The 18325-nt window shown below is 42.3% G+C and overlaps 1 protein-coding gene across 1 annotated transcript; it reads right to left on the bottom strand.

Moving 5' to 3' along the window:
* Positions 1-10441: 10441 nt before the first annotated feature.
* On the bottom strand, positions 10442-13454 carry LOC147302571 (uncharacterized). Its single transcript, XM_086284699.1, has one exon. It carries the CDS (start codon positions 13253-13255, stop codon positions 10919-10921), a length of 2337 nt encoding a protein of 778 aa, XP_086140825.1. The 5' UTR covers positions 13256-13454; the 3' UTR covers positions 10442-10918.
* Positions 13455-18325: the final 4871 nt, after the last annotated feature.

The following is an 18325-nucleotide window of genomic DNA, read 5'->3' on the forward strand; positions in this document are numbered from 1 at the left end:
GCCTTGCTGTGCTTTTACCGTCTGTTCCCGTTGTGAGAATTCTTTCCCTGCTGCTGTCAGCTTTTACAGTGGACGTCGGCGAGGACAACGGCCATATGCATGCCGGTTATCGGAGTCAGCTGGCGTGCATATTGATTGACTGTTAACTTATCGTCGTGTGGACGGCAAGTTGGAGCAGTACGGCGATTCCGTTTGCTCCAGATTTTAGAGTTTTATTCAGATTGTATGTTGTTTTATTGCTTTTTGATTTGTAGTTTGGATTTTCTGTTACACCACTGGTGGGAGGCCCTTTTTCTAGCTGTAGATCACCAGTGTGGTCTTGCAGTTGGGTTATCCCCCGGTGCTACACATTAGTTTGTTGTAATATATTAAAATTTTCTTTGTTTCTTTTTATTCAGAGCTGAGGCTTACCAGTGGAGGGGCAGGGATGCCACACACAAACTAAAGAAAGAAAACACACCCAAAACACAAGTGCAACACACTATCACACACACTCACACTAATAAACTAAACAAGGCAGGTGTGTACACTCAAGGGATCCCACCACCAAGGCACCCTAGTCTCCTCCACGTCGGCACTCCGCATCTGAATAAAAAGAAACAAAGAAAATTTTAATATATTACAACAAACTAATGTGTAGCACCGGGGGATAACCCAACTGCAAGACCACACTGGTGATCTACAGCTAGAAAAAGGGCCTCCCACCAGTGGTGTAACAGAAAATCCAAACTACAAATCAAAAAGCAATAAAACAACATACAATCTGAATAAAACTCTAAAATCTGGAGCAAACGGAATCGCCGTACTGCTCCAACTTGCCGTCCACACGACGATAAGTTAACAGTCAATCAATATGCACGCCAGCTGACTCCGATAACCGGCATGCATATGGCCGTTGTCCTCGCCGACGTCCACTGTAAAAGCTGACAGCAGCAGGGAAAGAATTCTCACAACGGGAACAGACGGTAAAAGCACAGCAAGGCAAAACAGCAGCACTTCAGTTCGCGTAGCTTGGCGCAAAACTAAGGCCCACACTTCCTGCGAAACATAATAAATAATTACTATAAAAGAACAATAGAAGGCAGAGAGCGTAACAAAAGTTGATTACATACCAAGTAAGCCGGGTCATAGAATGTAAGCAGAATAGCTCAGAGGAGGCTTCTATAGCTACGACCAGCCGCGATGGAGACTTTAGAGGAGTAACCCACAAACGATCTCTACCACACCGAGGAAGTCAGATGACCAAAAAGGAGATCACAGGCAAGCAATCCAGAGACACTCAAATGGCCACTATTTATACCAGCACCCCCTAATGGGCCAGGCTGAAAGTGGGTTGGACCGAGGGATAACATTCATCCTGCCACAATACGTTCATGCTCCATAGTCTGTGGGAACAGTTTGGGGATGGCCCCTTCCTGTTCCAACGTCACTGCACACCAGTGCACAAAACAAGATCCATAAAGACATGGATGAGCAAGTTTGGCCTGCACAGAGTCCTGATCTCAACCTGAAAGAACTGCTCATAAATAGAGCAGAGACTGCAAGTTAATGTGTGAGATCAGTGGCTGACCTCATAAATTCCCCATACACTCCTAAACGCTGTGGAAAGCATTTACAGGGAGGTCGACATCATATGGATTAAAAATAGGATGTAATTCAAGTTTATATGTGTGTGTGAAAGCAGAGGAACAGAATCTTTTGGCAACATAGTGTATGTAACAGTAGAATATGAATGAAGGGGAAGGAGTGTATGAGAAGTCCCTGAGCACCCAAAGACAAAAGCAAAGTAACTAAGCAATCATTCAGCAGCTGATCCGACGCTTCTTGCTGGGCTTGAAGCCAGAATAGGAGCAGGCTCAACAGGAGAGGGCTGGGTGATAGTTGAAGCCTCTGCTTCCTGTTAGATTTGTATTGTTGGATTGTCATTTATGCTTAGAAATATATATTTATATATGCTTAGAAGTATATATTCATTTGTAGATTGAAAGAATGTCTCATCCTAGGAGGTCTGTAACAACTCTGTGTAGCATGAAGAGGGGGGTGCGTTCACTCCTCTTCAGAGAGACACTTGGCTCCAGGCAGGTCTCCCTCATGCATGAGTAACACAAAGAACTTTGCCTACTTGTGTCTTGATTTTTGCTGTGTAGTAAACTGTGGTTTATGCTACAAACCTATCACTTCCCATTCTACTTTAGGAACCACAAGTTAGCATGTAGACTCAAATTTATTACATATTTGTTGCAATAATTTGTGCTTTTTCTGGATAAAATTCTCAATCAGAATATTGTTTCTGTTTTTTCTTCACCAGGTAATAATGAGGATCCTGTTTATCTGTTTGCTGCTCATTGCCACTGAGAGTTCAATGCTTGAAGAAGACGGCTATGGCAAGTTTAAAAGACAGCACATAAATGCCAAGATGACTGCAAAGGATTGTGATAAGGTTATAAAAAGTAAACAGATCTACAATGTTGACAACAGCTGTAAAGATACCAACACGTTCATCCTTGATAATCCAAGTGAGATCAAAAACATTTGTGTTGAGGGAATATTTGATGAAACACTTCAAATGACAAAAAGTCACAAGATGTTCAAAGTTGTTAAGTGTGAACTAAGGAATGTGGGAGCCAGAAAACCCAGATGCCAGTATCGTGGTAATCTCCTCACTAACAGATATGTTGCAGTTGCTTGTGAAAATAATTCACCTGTACACTTTGCAAGAGACATTCTGGTCTTAGACGGCTAACAACTAGTGTTAAGTATGTTCAGGAAAGCCCCTAATATTATTTTTTCTTTTCTCTTTGGTGGAAGCAAAACTTAGCTGTGAAGACTGTTAACCTGTAGCTAAACACACAATGAATTTGAATCTCTCTAAAACTGCAAAGTAATCACAGAACATCGAACGATTCCTGAAGCTCGTGTTGCTTTGAGTTTGTGGTCCAAAGCATTAACATGTCGTAACAGTAACATGCTGCCACTTGTTCAGTGATTCTGTCATCAGCCATGGCTGGCTTGTGACGCAGTGCCAAAGGTGACTGTGTTTCTGTGATACTTTTACAGTCTGGACGATGTCAATGACTAGTCTCATGATCACACACATTTCACTGAACACACATGAGCTGTTTCTCTGTCAGTCACAGCAGGAGGAAGACTGTCGCTTTTTTGTCTTTTTACCTTTGACTCTGTCATTTCTTTTGGAGCTTAGTAAACAACCTGAACACGCGTTAGCCACTTTTTAATTTCTTTCTTTGTTTTTAGCAGCATTCCAGGGCTGTGTGCTGCCCAGCAATTTCAAAGCATGTTTCTTGTGTTTGAGCAATAAAAAAAGTTACTAAAAAAACCATCTGGTTACACGTCATTTTTCTTTATACTACCTGAGCTGGTACATAATAAATACAACAATAAATACTGTACCTTCTACAACACGACTTGTGTAGATGAGTTAGTAATATCTCTCCCGAGCTTGCAGAATTAACTAAATTAAACCACATCCCACTTTTAAAGACAGTAGAAGGCGACCTGGCTAGATGGATTTCTCTACCCATATCACTCATGGGAAGGGTCGCCGCTATAAAAATGATGGTCTTGCCAAAAATAAACTATTTATTTTCAATGATCCTAAATAAGCCATCACAAGATTGGTTCAGATCTCTAGACTCGTATATTTCTAAATTCCTTTGGAAAGATAAATCCCCACGTATCAGCTTAAAAACACTACAAAGGACCAAGGATAAAGGAGGATTAGATCTGCCTAACTTTAATCACTACTTTTTAGCCAACAGGCTTCAGTTCATCTCTAGATGGTTTAAACACATCTTCTTAGATGAAACCTGGATAGATGTAGAACAGGCACTATGTAATAACCTAGAGATTTCAGACCTACCATTTATCAGCTCAAACATCAAACGACATGAATGCTTTAAAAGCATCAATATCAGCTCTTCTCTGACAGCATGGTGGGAGTTTCTAAAATTGACGGCGTCTTCATTAATCCCATGCAAACGTACACCTATCTGGAACTATCCGGACATATTACAAAACAATAACATGATAAACTTTCCAGTTTGGAGTTATAAAGGAATTAAAAACTTGGAACATATATTGGAAGGAACAGACTTTATTTTATTTGACAGACTAGTTACACAATATGGGATCAACAAGAAAATACTTTTGGAATATCAACAAATTAAATCCATAGTAAAAAAAAGAAATTTAATTCCAGTGAAGCTGAATTACAAACACCACCAAGTGTGGTACAATTTTTTAATCTAACCCCCCCCCCCCCAAAAAAAATTATTGTCTAAAATATACAGCACACTTTCTAAAGTAGATGAATCAATATCCCTTCCGATTGCAAAATGGGAAGCAGATTTATCAATCAGCTTAGACCAAATCCTTTGGTCTCAGATATGCTTAAAAACCTTTCAATGGATCAGAAATCCCAGTTTGCCATTAATACAATACAAAATATTACACAGAGTGCACTATACTGGTCATAGGATGTTCAAGATCGGCTATACGTCTTCCAACAACTGCTCACACTGCACAGCAAATACACCGGACAATTATATCCACGCTCTTTGGTTCTGTCCACCAGTTCAGAAGTTTTGGCGCAAGATATGTGACGACTTATCAAAGTGTCTGAAATGTAACATTCCAGCCTCCCCTTTAGTATGCTTGCTGGGCAACTTGGATGAGGTCACTACAGAAATAAACACAGCCCACGTTGTTTTTACGGCCCTATGCATTGCCAAGAAAATGGTCCTCATTAACTGGAAAAATAAAAATAATCTTAATTCTAACCAATATAAAAACCATCTAATAGATCACATTAGTCTTGATACAGCCTCTGCCATCACATTTGATCAATCCCTCTGGACTACTTTGATTGGCTTCATCACCTAGTGGGGGTGGGGGGTCATGGTTTAGTTCTGCCTTCGCTATTGTGGTTGATATGGGGGTCGGGACGGCCTTAGGGCATCTAGGGATTCCCTAGGGACGTTTTCCCTGTGGCCATGACCTGGTAAGGGGCTCTGGTGGCTCTTAGATGGTGTTTTCCTTGTGGCTGCTTACAGCGGAGATGGGGGAGGGTCTGTGCTGGTGGACATTGGTTACTGGCCTGGTAGCCTGGCTGCCCCTGGGTGGGTCCGGGATGGGCGTGGAGGCTTGGGGGTCTGGGGGTGCTCCGCCCCCAGGCTGGGGCTCTGGCTGGGCCTTGGGGCCTTGGGTCCTGGTTGTTGTGTCGCCGGGGTGGTGCATGGGGGCTCAGCCCCGGAGCGGGGGACCTCTGGTGCATCGGCCTGAATGGAGGGCTCTCTAACTGGTGGGGAGGCTGTTACATCTTTGCAGGAGGTCTCCTCTCTACAGGAGCAGACTCTGCAGGTGGGGGAAAGATATTGGAGAGGTGGAGAATGACTCAACCTGGGTGTCTATTGTCTTGTGTAGTCTGGGAGAAGATTGGATGACGGGGTGGGTGCATTTTTCTCTGCAGTGGGGTCGGGTGGGCTGTCCCGGACTCTGTGGGGCCGGGTGGTGCTGCTGCTGTGGGTCCCGGTCCGGATGGGCCTGGGCCCTCTTGCCCCGGTGGGTTCCAGAGTGTGGGGGTGCCTACTGGGGTCAGCGGGGGAGCTTGGGTGTAAGACTCCACCTCTCTGGGGACATCTCGGGCTCTCCGAGGTGTGGAGACCTCTCCCCCCTCGGCACGCTCCCTGCCGGTGGCTGGTGTTGGTGTGTTGGTGGTTCTGGGGGCGACTGTGGCTCAGGGATTTGGGAAGCCTCGCTTCTGTCAGTCTGCCCCAGGGCAGCTGTGGCTACAACTGTAGCTTGCCTCCACCAGTCTTATGAATATGAGAGTGAATGAATAGTGGAATTGTAAAGCGCTTTGGGTGCCTAGAAAAACTCTATATAAATGCAATCCATTATTGTTATTCGTTTTGGTGTCTGGGGCGGGGCGCTCATGTATTTACCGACTCACTCCTGGTGGCCGATTGGCGGGGCCTGGCACCTGTGGCCCAGCTAGGCCCCTTACGGGGGGTCGGGTGCCCTCAGGCCTCTCGGCCTGATACCCGGTCTTCTCTGGCACAGCTGGCTGCTGGCAGAGCCCGCGGGCACATCACTGCAACCCCCTCTGGCCTCTGCTCCGTGGCTGCTGGGTGACCTCTCGTTTGGGGCTCTCCTCAGCTCTTCCCAGGAGGGTGGCACGTTGGCCCCCTGGTGGTCCTCCTCGGGTCCTCGTACTCTGGGGCCTCTGGATGTCTGGGGCCTGGATCTCCTCCATACCTGCTTCATGCCCTGGGGGACGGGGCTATGGCTCCCCACACTCCCTAGCAGATCGTTACATGGAGAAACCTTTTGAATACAAGCGTGCTGATCCACACAGGTGTGTACACAGGTGTTCACAGACACAAACTACACCTTTCTTGGCTGCTGCCTGAAAGCACATTGTGCGCTGTCGATCTTGCGTGCTGTAACATAACATCTAATATTTGGTATCTACTGTTATCTACTGTTAGCTGTTTTATTGTGATGGTGCTATATTTATTATGTTGCTCTTTCTTGTTTGTTTTCTCTTCTGTTTTTTCTTATCTCCATACAGGTGATCCAGGTGTTTTGTTTGTTTTTCTTTTTTTCTTCCCCCCTTTCTCACCGTCTCTTCTCCCCTCTATTTTTTTTTCTCCCCCTCTCTTTCTTTCATTCTTTCTCCCTGTCCTATCCCCCAGTCATGTCTGTCCCATCTGTAACAACCAAAAATCAAATCAAATAAATATATAATTATAATAAAGGTCAATCAAATGGCCCAAACGCAAGACCGTGATGATCCAATTGGTAAAGTAAAGCCGCTTGGCATCTTTCTTGGCCTTCAGACAACAATTCTGATGGCTAAAGATCCAAACGGGACAGGCAAAAAAAAAAAAAAAAAGATGAGTCAGTGAAGCAAACTGATCAGCTGTCTTATTGTGTCTTTTGTGTGTTTGGTTTTGTGTATTCAATGAACCGAACGCCGTCTTTACTGCACGAGGGTGTGACCATCCACATCCTTTCATCTGTCCACTGTCAGCCAATAATTTTGTAAAAATCTGGCCAAGTCTTCCAAGTGTGCGTGCTTTTCCTTCTGACCAGATGCAGATTTCTGTACCATCACTTTATTGCCCTTATACTGTTCAGCACACAGTGTATGTGCGCTAAAACAGAAACTGTTTCACTGCTTCTTTGTAGTGGCAGGTTACAAAACATCATAAGATGCTGAGTGGCCATACAAGATGGAATTTGGTTAGCAACAACTCTCTGAGGCCTTTACTGTGAAACACAACGCTGTCTTATCCGGTTAACTTCAAGATTTAATGTGGGATTTTTTTGTAATCCAAGACATAATGCCAGGTCAACTCATGCTTTGAACCTAATCTGCTCCAGAGCAAATCATGTTCCAAATGTGAGATCAACAGGTAGAAAATCACCACCTACTAACCAGTAAGACCGAAAAAGAACAAAATAAATAAAATCCCCGATCCTGGAAGATCCCTCAGACCACTGTGTGCAGAGAGTAGGAGGGTGTAATGTCTTTGTCTTTCCATGATGAGCAACAATAATGAACATAGATTCTCTACAACAACTTTATTGTTTTGGAAGTATTAATATATTATCCCAAAACTTCTACATTTAACCTTTTAATCAGACCAGCAAAAATCTAGTATTGAATTTTAGCAGCAGTCATAAAAAATTATTTGCTAAAAGCATTTTTGCAGCTGAATATTTTAAATTACAGTTAACTTTACTTTTTGGCTGTTTTACCTGTAAGACATTAAAATAACATGCTAAGGTTTAATAGTCTATATGGAATACACTCTGAGGCCTGGGCAGTGTTGTGCTAATAAGAGAAGGTTTGTGTGTGCAGTGAAACAGTAATTTTTTGTATTTCACAATTTATTGATATGTTTGATCCTTTCTGACCTGCGTTAATGAAGCAGTCATTAGAGCACCATGTCCGCTACAATAGTTCTGTAGTTTGATGCTTGAGTCGTTGCAGACTTGTTGAAACTCCCTCACCCGTCAAAGCAGCGTCTTTGTTATTCGAGTCCAGCAGATGGCAGTGTTTCACTGTCATATGACGGCTGTCTGAAGCTTCAATATGATTGTTCGTTTAAATTAGATCGTTTTATACAATAGTTTGTGTTTGCTAGGTTTGCTATGCAACAGTGGGGAGGAAAAACTCCGTTTTAACAGGAATATCTAGACATGAGTGATTACTGCAGTGGGGCACTATCTGTGCTATCTATAAGAAATGTTAGCAACAATAAAACTCTGAGGATCAGGGCTCCATTTCACTCCAGTGTTCAGTGGCATTTTAAAAGAGTGAATACCGACGCTGAATGTCTTTGTAAAGCAAAAGCACTTTGTTAGCCTTTACAGAGCAAAGCTATGGATCAATGTGCAGTGAAGAAAAATCCAGGTGGCCAGTCTGTCCTTTCCTAACCAATCACAGAGCTCCTTACATTGTTGCGCTGGAGAATAACTAAATATAATATAAAGATGATATTGAAAATAATCTTTTGTAGAGTCACTACTTAGTGGGCAGAGGACAGTTATCACTTTGCTGGATGCTTTAAAGTCGCATGTTCTGTATTTGCAGATTAACAGGATATTAACAGATTAACAGCTTTCATTAGACTTCATATGATAATCAACAGTGAAGTGTTTCTCTTTCAGTGTTTATTCTTGCTCATTGAATGATCTCTGTTCAGATAATATGCTGCACTCATCTCATGTTTCTTTAAATACGGCATCACTTGTCCAGCTGTCAAACTCTGAAAGAGTTACAGTTTCACCACTGAGCACTTTGAATGGTTATTCTTTTATTTAAAAGCACTTATTCTAGCTGCATCATCAATACGACAAAAACTGTGACTTTAGCAAAAGTTTATCTAAAAATATTTAGGGGGAAATGTTCCTACACCCCTCATGTAAACGTTACACCTCCAAAAGGGAGAAATAATCAGAATAAGGCGTAATCATTGTCTTGATAATAATGACCATGAAAATGAAACTAGGCCTACCTTTAGTTCAGCACACTCAGTGTTGCATAAAGACATGCGAACATGCCATCATCCATTCTGGAGCCTACTTTTAAAAAGAGCGAGCTGTTTATTCTGGCTGAGTAGCAAACAGAACCAACCATGACAACCTAAACTGGGAAAACACTTGGAAACCTTGAACACTGGGAATATGGAGACACAGGGGGTAGGTGAACAGGCACTCTGACAAAGGACAGAGGAAAACAGAGACAATATATATAAGACAAGAAGTAACACAGACACCCTTTTCGGTGACAAAAAAGAGAAAATATCCAGTGAAAGGCAGTTCTCTTGGAAAAACTGCCTTATTGATGTCAACGGTCAGAGAAAAATGTCTGATAGGAAGGCAACCGTAGCTCATACAACCATTTGTTGCAACCAAAGAATGCAGAAGAGCGTTTTGGTCAGCTAAGAACAGGAAATTGAAGCTACAGTTCTCAAAATTTGACATGAGAAGATTGGATAAATGTTGCCTGGTCTGATGAGTCTTGATTTCTGCTCTGACATGCAGATGGTCGGGTCAGAATTTGGCATAAATAGCATGAAAGGATGGATCCATGCTGCCTTATGTCAGCTGTGCAGACTAGTGGTGGTGGTGTCACTGTGGGGGGAAGGGGCGGTATTTTTTTGCTGAAACGTTACATAGTGAGTGTGTGTGTGTGTGTGTGTGTGTGTGTGTGTGTGTGTGTGTGTGAGTGAGAGAGAGAGAGAGAGAGAGAGAGAGAACAACTTGAAACAAACTGCAGCAATAAGGGCAAACTAGTGCACAGTTATGTTTACGTGAGCGTTATTTTGTATGCATTTGTACAGTTCCATAACTGTGAGAATACATTGATAGCATTTAACTCTAGTAACAGGCATTTGTACCAGTAAGCATGAAAAAGTAGGGAAAAGAACTAGTATGTAAGCACTGACTAGTACTGTAAAGTATATGTGTATATAGGGCAATCGTGGCTCAAGAGTTCGCAGTTCATCCTGTAATTGGAAGGTTGCCAGATTGAGCCCCGCCTCCGACAGTCTCGGTCGTTGTGTCCCGGGGCAAGACACTTCACCCGTTGCCTACTGGTGGTGGTCAGAGGGCCCGGTGGCGCCAGTGTCCGGCAGCCTCGCCTCTGTCAGTGCGCCCCAGGGCAGCTGTGGCTACAATGTAGCTGCCATCACCAGTGTGTGAATGTGTGAATGACTGAATGTAGTGTAAAGCTCTTTGGGGTCCTTGGGGACTAAGTAAAGCGCTGTACAAGTACAGGCCATTTACTGTGCATGTGTTTATGCTCAAGTGTATGAATAAATTAGTCAGTTTTAAACAGTTGCAATTTAAACAGTAGAAGAGTGGCACTATATTTATATATTTATAAAGAATTTCAAACAACAATTAATTGATGCTCAAAGCAGGTTTATTTAATTAATATCCAGATTTCCAATTAGTTCCGAATTGATTCAGCAGCAAATTACATCACCAGTCACTTCAAGGCTGTATGTATTATTGTAAGGTAGACCCTACAATAATACATACAGAGAACCCAACAATCATATGACCCCCTATGAGCAAGCACTTTGGCGACAGTGGGAAGGAAAAACTCCCTTTTTACAGGAAGAAACCTCCGGCAGAACCAGGCTCAGGTCGGGGCGGCCATCTGCTGCGACCGGTTGGGGTGAGAGACTGAAGACGTTTGTTGTAGGTCTGATTGAAGGACTGATGTGATGGTAAGTTGTCTGCTGCTCCGCTTTGAATATTGAGAGATTAGTTGATGGATTTCAAGCCAAATTGTGCCCAAGTTTAAGACCACATTCATTGCTTTTTTTTGTTGATGTTATTGTTTTGGGCTTTTTTTCCACAAGAATTTCTAGCTCCCCTAGAATTCTGGCCACCCAAACGATGATTGCTGCTGAGAGAACACAAGGTTTTGTCCCCCTGTACTATTCATGTCAGTGCAGGGGGTTCTCCTTGAGAGGCCAGGGTGGAAAAAGGGATGCTTCAGAACCTCCGAGGGTGTTATGCGCAGATTTGCATCCAAGGCCAACATTTCTTTGATTAGCCTTACAAATAATGTTTGGCCATTTTCCGGTCCTCGCCTAACTTTCAGCAGTTTTTCGAGGTCATCGAGACACTTAAGTTTTATATATCGAGTTTCCTTTGATCGATAATGTGTCTCGTATTGAAATTGTTCTTGGGTCTTAAATGTCCAGCGCTGTTTGTTGTAGTTATCCTCGATGAAGTAGCAGTCAGTGTACAAGCCAGACTCTAGGAGATGATCTGGTAGCTGACCCTGGGTTTCAATTATGAATTTTAAAACATCATAATCGTCTTCCCCAGGATAGAGAGGCACCCCTGTAGCAAGCTCCACAGCTACCAGCCCCAGAGACCACATGTCGATTGCTTCGTCGTATGGAATGCCAAGCATAACCTCAGGTGCACAATAACCAATTGTCCCCACACGGTCACCAGGAATCATTGCAGAAGCAGGACATGCGAGGCCAAAGTCTATGAGTTTGACTTTGACGGGAGACTCACTGTGGTTCAGCACCATGATGTTTCCAGGTTTGAGGTCAGCATGCACTATTCCCACAGAACCCAGGTGGAACAGAGCATTTGCAAGCTGATGCAAAATTGGCCTGAGTTCTCTCATTGGGAGACCTCGGTTATTCCGGTCCCCAATGTAGTCCCACAGGCTTTGGTCAAGCAATTCGAAATTCAAGCAAATGCGCTGTCCATCGAGGAAATAGTCGTTCCATTCCACAATGTTGCACCTGTCTGGATCCAAGCGTCGTAGCTGCTCCAGGATGAAAATTTCCAGTTTTGCCTGGAGCAGAATTTCAGGGTCGCTCTTGTTGACTTTAATAGCAACGGTTTTGTTGTTTTTTGTATCGCGACATCTGGTTACCAAACCAAAGCCTCCTTCTCCAAGGAAAGCCTCTACCACGTGGTGATCTCCTAAAATGGTCCCTTCCGTTATTTGAAGATCATCTTCAGAGGCAGATGGGTTGGCTGAGGTGTTGATGTCTCCTTTTTGAGGAAATTCAACTGAGTTTTGGAAACTGCAGCTGAATTTTTGCGATCCATGACTTTTCCAGCTTGAAGGCTGCTGAGAGAGCACAAGGAGTTCTCCCCCTGTACTATTCATGTCAGTGCAGGGGGTTGTCCTTGAGAGGCCAGGGTGGAAAAAGGGATGCTTCAGAACCTCCGAGGGTGTTATGCGCTGATTTGCATCCAAGGCCAACATTTCTTTGATTAGCCTTACAAATAATGATTGGCCATTTTCCGGTCCTCGCCTAACTTTCAGCAGTTGTTCGAGGTCATCGAAACACTTAAGTTTTATCGATCGAGTTTCCTTGGATCGATAATCTGTCTCATATTGAAATTGTTCTGGGGTCTTAAATGTCCAGCGCTGTTCCTTGTGGTTATCCTCGATGAAATAGCTGTCAGTGTACAAGCCAGACTCTAGGAGATGATCTGGTAGCTGACCCTGGGTTTCAATTATGAATTTCAAAACGTCATAATCGTCTTCCCCAGGATAGAGAGGCACCCCTGTAGCAAGCTCCACAGCTACCAGCCCTAGAGACCACATGTCAATTGCTTCATCATATGGAGTGCCAAGCATAATCTCAGGTGCACAATAACCAATTGTCCCCACACAGTCACCAGGAATCACTGCAGAGGTGTTACATGCGATGCCAAAGTCTATAAGTTTGACTCTGACTTGAGACTCACTGCGGTTCACAACCATGATGTTGACAGGTTTGAGGTCAGCATGCACTATTCCCACAGAACCCAGGTGGAATAGAGCATTTGCAAGCTGATGCAAAATTGGCCTGATTTCTCTCATTGGGAGACCTCGGTTATTCCGGTCCCCTATGTAGTCTGACAGGCTTTGGTCGAGGAGTTCAAAATTCAGGCAAATGCGCTCTCCATCGAGGAAATAGCCGTTCCATTCCACAATGTTGCACCTGTCTGGATCCAAGCGTCGTAGCTGCTCCAGGATGAAAATTTCCAGTTTTGCCTGGAGCAGAATTTCAGGGTCGCTCTTGTTGACTTTAACAGCAACAGTTTTGTTGTTTTTTGTATCGCGACATCTGGTTACAACACCAAAGCTTCCTTCTCCAAGGAAAGCCTCCACCATGTGGTGATCTCCCAAAATGGTCCCTTTAGATATTCCAAGCTCATCTGAGCCGAAGGATGGGTTGGCTGACATGGTGTAATGTGTCTGTTTGCGCTGTGAATTGGTGAGAAACAAAACTGAACTTGTTTTGGTTTCTCTCGTAAATTGCTCTCAAAACTTCTCAAAAGGGTTTTAGTTGCTGCAGGTCAACGTCCGTTAAGCATAAAGTAACAGGTGAGCGCTTCTATTTATAGGTTTTGGATCAAAGCAAAGTTATGACGTCAGAAAGGATCAAAGCAAAGTTATCACGTCACAAGCGATCGAAGCGATTCTAATATGTGCGCATGCGCACATATGAGAAGCGATCGAAGCGATTCTAATATGTGCGCATGCGCACATATGAGAAGCGATCGAAGCGATTCTAATATGTGCGCATGCGCACATATGAGAAGCGATGGAAGGGATTCTAATATGTGCGCATGCGCACACGTGCTTGTTTGTGTAATATTGTTCACACTAAACTTGACCCTAATCAATTTAATATCAGTCAATCAAAGAAAATGTTAGTTTTGGAAAATTTTAAAATGACATAACTGACAGTTAAAACATTTTTTGTTCATGTATTTGTATTTGTATTGTCTTCGGAATTTTTTTTTGCATACCATGTCAAGCTTTTCTGTATATAGTCATGTCGTAGATTTCGGAGCAAACAAGAAATTGAATTGGATTTTAATATTGCAGTGCTTGGATTTCGGATTTGGTGCTTAAAACTTCTTGAAACTGTAACCGTATTTCATTCACCACAAAGAACTATCTGATTGAATAGTTTTCTTATCAGATAGAGAAATAAAACGAGTCGCAAAGTCTAAAAGCAACATTTGTCTGCCTGGGCTGTACCTCTGCACGTTAGTCTGTTTCAATGTGTGACCCCCCACCCCCTCCCTGATCAGTCGGGGGTGAGTGCGCTAATGTGCCTGGAGGCCGTTTTAATGAGTGTTTGCTGGAAAACGAAAAATACAAGAAGGATTTGTACGTTTTCACAACGGGGGAGTTTGCGTAAGTACTAGTAAATAATTTTCTCGAGTGTGTACGTTACACATGTTATTTGTTTAAAATTGGTATTATTATTTTGCTAGCTAGCAAACTCGCGGGATAAAGGATTGAAGTGCACTCAGTGCGATACAATACGGTGGCGCTATTCTAACAGTTAGTTATTGCAGGGTAACTTGTAGAATATGCTGTGAATTGAACCAAGATTACACAGCAGTAGCAGTAATACGAGTTACTTCCCTCAAGTGAAAGCGTTAAACGTTAGCCCGATGCTTAACTAGCCAACGTCAGGCTTTCTGATTGAAGGCTAAAAGCGACGTTGTCACCAAGTAAACAGAATATTGATGATATTTTTGTGTATTGCTGCAGCCTTTTCAAGTATTAACCTGGTGTCTTTGGGAACAGCTTAGGGGGAAATGACGGTAATATGACTGAACCATATGGGAAGAAAGAATAGGCACTTTTTTGTGCTAGCGAAGTTTCCTCGCTTTCATTCAAAATCTGTTTATCATTAAACAATTGAAACATAATGGCTTCGAGCTGACATTGAGGCCTGTGGGGCACTATCAGCCACTGAGACAGTAGACAAGTGACTATTTCACACTTTAAGGCTGCCTGTTTATTTAAGGGAGATGAACAGTACATTCTAACTGTACATAATAATATCAATGATGATAGATTAAATAAATGGGTTTTTGAAAGACGCTTGTGCATTTTTAAAGTCTAAAGTGTTGAATTGATCTGAGTATGTCATGTGTTCAAAGCCTCTCCCAGTCAGTGCTGTTCTCTATGCCTGTCTTACTCTACATGATGTTATTAGCACAAACACTTTAAAGGTGATAATTAGGTCTACAACAATAACACAGACTGCAATGTAGTTAAGCGTCTTACAGTTAGTTTTGAATGAATGAACTTAAAAAACAACACAAGCAAAGATCTGTCTCCTCCTGTTTTTTGTGTCACATAAGAAAGAAGCATCAATATCTGATGAGAAGACTTATTCATTTGGCCTTTCACGTGGTCTTACTCATGTGATGCGAAGTGAAATATGCATCCTTTTTATGGTAATGTGCTGGAAAATGTTGAAAATGGACATTAAACGTGCTTACAAAGTGCTTGAATTTGACCCTGAAAGGTGTATGAAGCCAGAAAAAGTCACACTTGGAGTAAAAACCTCTCATAGCAAGTTAATCATATTCAATTGATTTGATGCTTTCAGCACAAAATTTAGCCACACAGTCAGGACAGCGTCTGATTTACCTTCATCGGTAAACGTGTTTATGCAGTACATAGTAACAGTGTGGCTGAGTCCTCTGGTTCAAATCAGTTCCAGTACATTTGGAGATGTAAGTCTTAACCTTTCACATGCATCGGGAAGGAAAAAACATTTAATCTTCACAGTACTGCCGAAGTGCAGCGATACATTGTGAAGTGCACATTTGCATTTGTCATACAGTACCGATCAAAAGTCTTGAACCACCCCCTTATTTTTTCGTGTTTTGCCAGGTCAGTCTGTGTTAACGGTGTTATTAACTGCATTCTTCAACTAAAGAAGTGAGAACAAATGATGTGGGGTTTTGTTTTTTTGCAGTAGGCTGCAGGTAAATGTGTACAGATACAATTTAAAATTGGTTCTTTGTTAAGTTTTCTGGTCCTTTCCGTGACTTAGGTGTCTGTTTATGTTTGAATGTTTCAGAGATTAGTGTGAAGGGTCTTAACAGACAAAAAGTGGTCAAATACAAGCCCTGGATTAAAAATCAGAAACACTTTAAAAAGCCTGGAGAGCTATTCCTTAATACCACTTTAAAGATTACAGGGAAGTCCGGATCCCTGGAAGCAAATGAGGGATGGCTCAAGACTTTTGCACAGTGCTGTACATGTCATGTTCCCTGTTTTATAGCTCAGCTCAAACTGACACGTTCTCACTAACTGCTTCTCATTTTCTCCACAGTAAACTTTGACCACTTCCAGATACTGCGGGCCATCGGGAAAGGAAGCTTTGGAAAGGTAATGCAGCCTCCATTTTTCACGCGACTTGTATATTGTTTGCCCTTAATTACCCACCACGGTCGTCATCTCTAAAGAATCAGTGCAAGCGAAGCGAAATGTGCTGGGATTACACTTTAGTTCTCGTGTGCTGCTGTTATTTAATAACAGTTATAAATGCAGCTGATGTAATTATTTCTATAAAGTCAGTTAGAGGAGAGCCGATTTCTATTTCATCTCACTCAATCTAGGTGGGAATTTTCTCATCCCAACAGGTAACGATGCTATGTGACAAATCATCGGTATGTGTAAATGTGTTTATTGTTCTGATCATGAATCGCTTTGTAAAACAAGACCTGATAGGGTTAAGGTTAAAGTTATGGATAGAGTTAATGTTAGGAGCCTCTGCTCCAAGTGTGTGTTACTGCTGCGAGCAGCGTTCGGTTGTTTTCAAATGGGAATCTGGAGCATCTCATAAGGATGCGGAAAGATACCTTTCACGTTACTATGAGATGCCTCAGGCCATGACAAACTGTTGGTATGTTATAAGAACTGAGGGCAGCTGTATTTGGGCCTTTATTGGCTACAGAGATTCATTAGAGGTAAGGGTAAGGAAATGTGGCTTCCAGTAATTGTCCTGAACATACACCTGAGAAAACTTCAAAATCAGAAAAAAAAGCATCAAAGTAATCTTAAAATGTGTAACGTGCTTGTTACTCTGCTACAACTGGGATCATGTACCGCATAAAAAGACTAGATAGTCTATGTGATGTGGATGCTAGAGCGAAAGCCATGGTTGATATTTGACCTTGTAGTATTTTATAGTTTCCTTCCTGGAGCCAAATAGAGAAACAAATGAAGGCCCCAATTGCAAGAAGATGCTAGCATAAAACAAGCAATATAAAGACAACATATTCTGATCAAATAGCGCTGCAGTCATTGTCTTCATACTGGTAGTGATGATGCATTTCTGATAAATGCCTGTAAAAGAAAGACTAACCATATATGGTGCTCAGTGGTGAAACTGCTTTGTAAGTTCCTTACAAACCATTTTATACTGATTAAAAAACCAGAAATGAGAACGCTATATCTGAGCAGAGATAAGCAACAGACAGCTGTGAAAGTAAGATATTCAAATTCACTGAGCCAAAGACGCAGCTACAGAACTCATGACTCAAGAGTTTGCAAAATATATCCTTTCAAGAAACAAAGTTAAAAATGAGCTTATTGTTCATTATGATAGCGAGCGATATTCCACAGGGCATTGACAGATCCAAACCACTTCACACTTCACACACTTTAGAATTAATCCTGAACAGCTCACCACAACATTGTTTTCTCCACGGGATCTGCACACAGGAAAATAAATAATGATGGGACATACTGAACATTTGTGGAGAAATCCAGTACGTTTTTTATGAAGCACGTATCAAGGCTTGCTTATTTAAGAGTGAGTAATGTCTCTGATAAGAAAATTATTAGAGTCTTGCTGTTTCAGAAAGTGGTTTGAGTGCTGGTGTGATTAATGACCATATACAGTGGTCCCTGGTTTATCGCAGGAGTCACTGATAGATGAAATCCATGAAGTAGCCAACTTTATTTTTTACAATTATTATAGATGTTTTAAGGCTGTAAAACCCCTCACTACACACTTTATACACTTTTCCCAGGCAGGCATGAACATTTTCACACTTTTCTCTCTTGTTTGAACACTCTCAAAGTCTTGTAGAAAAATAAGTCCAGTGTTATAGAAGGAAACCAAAGGCACCCGCCGGTGACGATGTTTTGTCGACATTGTTGTGTTTGTTGGGGAGAAAACTTACAAACATACAGTACAGCACGTCAGAGTCACACTGCTAGCGATCGAAGCTTTATGTAAATTTGACCAGCTGAACGCATTCTGTACTGTACAGGAGACACAACACGAGATTGATTGACAATGGTCTAATTGTCTACAGCCAGTCAGGACGCAGAATACAATGCACTTAAAAAAATAAATAAAAAATGCAACAAAAAAGAAAAAATCAGCGAAACAGTGAGGGACCACTGTATGTGCTATTGGATCCCTGCAAAATTCTTCTGCTCATGTTGGAGATTCACCTTTTTCACCTCTTTTTGTGTGTGTGC

The sequence above is a fragment of the Aulonocara sp. 'chitande type north' Nkhata Bay genome, linkage group LG23 (genome assembly GCF_057382095.1).
Source record: "Aulonocara sp. 'chitande type north' Nkhata Bay isolate Kocher_YH1m ecotype deep benthic linkage group LG23, A_spYH_male_GT1.1, whole genome shotgun sequence".
NCBI lineage: Eukaryota > Metazoa > Chordata > Actinopteri > Cichliformes > Cichlidae > Aulonocara > Aulonocara sp. 'chitande type north' Nkhata Bay.